General features: G+C 58.7%; 1 protein-coding gene across 1 annotated transcript; it reads right to left on the bottom strand.

The window, feature by feature from the left end:
• Nucleotides 1-282: 282 nt before the first annotated feature.
• On the bottom strand, nt 283-4,927 carry Slc32a1 (solute carrier family 32 member 1). The gene is made up of 2 exons (XM_032904656.1): nt 4,316-4,927; nt 283-2,232 (listed from the first exon to the last, which is right to left on the bottom strand). Exons 1-2 carry the CDS (start codon nt 4,703-4,705, stop codon nt 1,045-1,047), a joined length of 1,578 nt encoding a protein of 525 aa, XP_032760547.1. The 5' UTR covers nt 4,706-4,927; the 3' UTR covers nt 283-1,044.
• Nucleotides 4,928-5,305: the final 378 nt, after the last annotated feature.

Raw genomic sequence — 5,305 nt, 5'->3', positions numbered from 1 at the left:
ACAACCCTAGCCCCAATAGCCATTTGTTAAGTAAACCTGCACCCCTCAGGCTTTAGGGTTGGAAGGAGAAAGAACCCACCACATTTGCTATGGATCCTCCGGGGCCCCTTAGTTCTTGCGTCCTAACACTCCAGAGCAAACCAACTTATTTCTCCCAGGACCCTTTAACCACAATTGCTCCTTGCCTCCGCCCTGTTTTCCTTGTCAAGATGTGGGTGCCCCCCCACAACCTGCCTCCCACTTACCACTGCGCTGGGCAGCTGTGAACAGGAGGCCAGGAAACGCCTTTGTTTCTTCTTTATTTGCGGATATAATTATTATGCACCGCACTCTAAATTAGAGATAGATTTTTTTTTCTGATATACATTTCATCTTATTCACCACGAGCACACCACACGCACAGTATACAGTTCCACAACCGGATACATTGCACAAGATGAGTTTGGGTTCCTGAAAACCGGCAGGCAAACGGGGCCCCTGCCGCGGCTTCTCCAGAGGGAAGTCGCCCGCCCAAAATGGATTTCCCGGTCAGCCTTTCAGGCCTCAAGGTTGAAATGTCTAGGGCATGGGGAGCGCTCTTGCTGGAAATGGCTGGACGCAGTAGATTCCAAGCACTGAATGGCTGTGAAATGTCCCCCACCCCACCCCCAAGGTCAAGTTTCCGAGCCTGCGAACTGCGTGCTCCCTTTCCCCCTCCCTTCCCACCCCTAACGTTGACTGGAGCCAAAGTTTGGTGGTGGTGGTGGTGGTGGTGGGGTGTTCTAGGAAGGACAGAAAATACCCTTCACTTACACGCTCTGCTCCCTCCCCCCAAATCAGGACGATGTGGAATAGAAAGAACGACAGAAACGCAGACGCAGTGGACCTTGGATGTCTATCCCCCTCCCCGCCCGGTCCCCGAATAATCAGCTACTAGGAACCGGAGGAGTTTAAAGCTCGGCCTCCCTAGCGTGATTGCGCAGGGGGCTGGGGGTGGGGTTGGGGGCGGGGATAAGGGGGAGTGGGGGTGGGCGGGGAGGGAGCTGGGGGCAGGGTCCCCGCCCCCTAGTCCTCTGCGTTGGTTCGGTAGGCCTCGATGAGGCCCTCGAGTGAATGCACGAAGCCGGACACGCTGCAGATGCCGCCGATGACGAAGATGGCCACATCGAAGAAGACCTGGTGCCACAGCAGCTTGCGCCAGAGAAGACGCAAGTGGAAGAGGCTGGGCAGCAGGAAGCAGAGGCCGGCTCCCGTGAGGCTGCCCGTGAGGCCCATGAGCAGCGCGAAGTGTGGCACGTAGATGGCCATGAGCAGCGTGAAGACCACCAGCGCGCAGCGCAGTGTCAGCCCCCAGGACTTAAGGCGACCGTCGCCACCGTAGCAGGCGGGGAAGAAGGCACGACTGCCTTCCTGGAAGAGAGACTTCTCCAGCACTTCGACGGCCGCGAAGAAGGGCAACGGGTAGGACAGCAGCGCCTTGGCCACCAGGAAGATGTTGACCACGGCGCGGATGGAACCGGGCAGGTTATCCGTGATGACTTCCTTGGTCTCGTCGGCCCAGGTGAGGTAGGCGACGAGCGCGAAGAGACCCTTGAGCACGCAGGCGGCGATGTGTGTCCAGTTCATCATGCAGTGGAATTCGCTGGGCTGCTGCATGTTGCCTTCGAGCGAGGGCAGGAAGATCTGCGACGTGTAGCTGAACACGATGATGCCGATGGAGATAGGAAACTTCTTGACATCGATGTAGAACTTCACCTTCTCCCAGGCCCAGTCACGCGCGCGCGAGAGACAGTAGGCGATGACCAGGATGTTGATGACGAAGTGGGCCAGCGTGCACAGCAGACTGAACTTGGACACGGCCTTGAGATTCTTCAGGAAGGCGCAGGGCAGCAGCACCGCCGTGGCTATGATGGACCAGGACTTCTGCGACACGGGCAGCCCCGGGAAACTGTTGTACATGAGGTTGCCGCTCACCACTACGTACAAGATACACGTCATCACCAGCTCGATGATCTGGGCCACATTGACCACGCGGCCGCCCAGCGTGGGGAATCGAGGAGCGCAGCACGCGTTAGCTATGGCCACATACGAGTCCCGCACGCGCACCACCTCACCATCTTCGTTCTCCTCGTACAGGCACGCGATGAGGATCTTGCCGGTGTAGCAGCACACCACCGCGGCGAAGATGATGAGGAACAACCCCAGGTAGCCGCCGTGGAGGATGGCGTAGGGTAGACCCAGCACGAACATGCCCTGTGGTACAAAGAGGCAACCAGACCCAGGAGCTCAGCTGATCCTCTTGGATGGGGACCCTGGGGTATGAGTCAAAACTATCGCTAGGGGGCGCTAGATGGAGACAGACTTGTGCCTAAGCCGTTAGGATGAGGGATTGGGGGCGAACCCTCGTGAAAAGGGGCCCTAATGCAGAATCTGAGTGTTAAGGCCGAAGGAAGCCCGGTGCCTGGGGAGTATGGAGGAGGCGGAGGGTAGAGGGGATTGTAGAGATCTCACAGTTGCTACCTGGGGATACAACCAGAAGAGGGGGTGGACAACAGGGAAGACATGGACGCAGAAGGGTGCTTTGAAAAGGTCTGGAGAATTGAACACCGGACTTAAGGTGGACTGGAATTGGGTGCTCATTAACGAGAAAAACGCGAAGGTCTAAGGGTCAAACTAGAGGAATTGAGATCAGGTAGAGAGGAACCGGCTGAAAACGGAAGGAAGCCAGAAAGGAAGAAAATACTCAGACGCTTTGGGTAGTGGGCACAGGGTCTTGGGGAGGGGATGAAAATTTGGGCTTGGAAATAAGAACCCCTGAGAAGGGTATTAAATGGGATCAGAGTAGAGACTCTTCCAACCCACAAGCCTGACCGACCGTTGCTGGAAGCCTAAGCCAGCAGGTCTCTAGAAACCGAGGAGAGGGGAGGGCCAAGAGCTGCGCAATGTGTTTTCTAATTTACACGGGGAAGAAAAGCTAACGAAATATAGGATTTCCGGAGGCCTGCCAAACTCCAGCCTACGGTCCTGCCTTTCTCCGAGCTAACAGAACAGAACCTTGAAAAACCCAAGGAGAAGCACCCCACCGCAGCGAAGGCCTTGGGACTCCAACCCTGTCCTATCTTCTGTCAAGGCTGTCACAGCAGCACCTGGAGTGGGAAGGGCCCCGGGTTCAGACTCTTTGGTATCCCGCTGAGTTTATGGTCCTGAGAAACTCAGCAGTCGCCTTCCGCCCCTAAGAAACCTATGTTCTCTGTCTTAACGATTCAACACTCCAGAGATGCTAGGGAGCCAAGACACAGAGCCCCAGGGCGCCCAGAATCGAGGCCTCTTTCCTCCCAGAAGTTGGAACCCACCAACTCCTGCCAGCCCCCGGGGTCGTTTTGTGAACTTCAAATCCTTTGGCGGAGGAGCGCCTTGTTCCTGGTGGGAAGCGGGACTGGGACAGTGGTTGGGATTAGAGGTTACAGTTGGCGGGTTTGAAGGCCTAGGGCAGTTCTCAGCCTCCGGAGTAGCTTGGCCCTCTGTGGAGGAGGCGCTCAGGCTTCTGCGGTGCAGCCGGGATTTCGGGGCGAGAGGAGCTAATCTGCGCAGCTTCTTACCACGGAGTCCCTCTCCCATAGACGTCCCTATGTACCCGCCTCTCTGTCTCCAACAGAGCTGCACCAGCCAAGTGGGTGCTGTCTGACTGGGTGTCTGCCTGTGTGTGCACGCGTTAAAACTAAGCTCGTGCAAAGGTACTTGTGCAAAGGTATTGCAGCGCGTCTTGGGGTATAGGCAAGTGCATTTCGGGTAACCCTGCAAACTATAAATAGATGCGCGTCATGTGCCTGTTTGTTAGTGAGGAAGGGGACTGTGGGTATGTGTCTGCCCCTGTACGCGTGCACGAATTCTGTGTGTGTCAGGAGGAGGAGACTCCCCAGCCCAGCTCTTTCTCCCTGTCCTCCGAAAATACAGCTCTGTCTCCAGTCTGGAGCTCAAGGCAAACATTTCCTTCGGATCCTGATTTTCTTTCTCCTTCATCCTCCCTTCCTCCGTGCCCTTCCCTGTGTCTCCAGCTTTTGCAGGGTTTTTGGATTTGTGCCCCCCAGCCCCCACCGCAAACCTCAATCAGGCTGTCCTGTTCAGGGGCAGAAAGAGAGTGGATCTAAGCAGAACACCACCTGGGGGCTTAGAGCCCTATGGCTAGGGCGGTCAGAGAAGGGGAGATAAATTATGGAGTCCTGGGGGAAGGTGGCATTGAAACCTAGACTTCTGCGGGGTTCGTGTGGGGGCAGAGTCTGATGATGACAGCTCAGGTGGAGGTGATGGCAGGCAGATTTGGGAATCCCGCGCTCACCTGAATGGCGTTTGTCACGTTCCAGCCCGCTTCCCACGCCGTGATCTTGGGTTTGTCGTGACCCCCGAACTCCCCACCAGCTCCCACGGCCTGGTCCTTGGAGCCCGAGGGTGGCAGGGGAGCGCCGCCGCGCTGATAATGAATGTCTCCCTCGACGGGAGGTTCTGCGCCCTCGTCCCCGCAGGGCTCGCCTTCCGATTTCAGGATGTCCATCTGCAGGCCCTGGCGGTGCTCAAAGTCGAGATCGTCGCAGTGCGCGAAGCCCACCGCCTCCTCATCCGTGGCCGCCTGAAACCCCATCCTGGCGAACATGCCGCTCACCTTGGCCTGGGACTTGTTGGACACAGAGGTGGCCACGTTGGTCAGCTTGCTGCGGAGCAGGGTGGCCATGGCGGCGGCGGGGCGGGAGAAAAGGACAGAAGGGTCTGGGGACGCGGCGGGCGCGCGTCAAGGCAGCAAGGGCCGCTATCTCCGCTGGGTCTCCGCGCGGCGCCCCAGGGCGCTCTGGCTCATGACCCTCGAGCCTGACGTTCGAGGCTGGCCCGGGTCAAAGAAGTCTGGCTCTCGGTGGGACCGGCCCGAGAGGCGACGAGTGCACTGCAGAGCTGGTGCGGGTGCCGGCTGGGCTGCGGAGGGCGGCGGCGACGGCAGCGTCAGAACAGCTACGCGAAGCTGGCGCGGCGCCCCCACGCGGGCGCAGCCCAATGCGCTCGCACCCCTCGGAGTCAGGCGGTGCGTGGGCGGAGGGCGGAGAGGGGGAGATGCTGTCCAGACCAGGGGGCGTGAGGTGGGTGCCGGGACCAGGGAAAGGGGACACAGAAGGTTTCGGAAGTGCGACAGAGGTTGGAGAGGTGCACCCTTGGGAGGACAGTGGGAAGGAGCGCGCGCGAAGGGGTGGGGGGCCCCCAAGTGCTGCATTTCTGGAGGAGGTGCTAAGCGGACGTCCTGGCCCGCCCCACCTTGCAGCCGCCACAAGGAGGGAGGAGTTCG

This window comes from Rattus rattus, chromosome 5 (genome assembly GCF_011064425.1).
Source record: "Rattus rattus isolate New Zealand chromosome 5, Rrattus_CSIRO_v1, whole genome shotgun sequence".
NCBI lineage: Eukaryota > Metazoa > Chordata > Mammalia > Rodentia > Muridae > Rattus > Rattus rattus.
The sequence above is the reverse complement of the archived record's forward strand: the minus strand, read 5'-3'. Positions and strand labels throughout refer to the sequence as shown.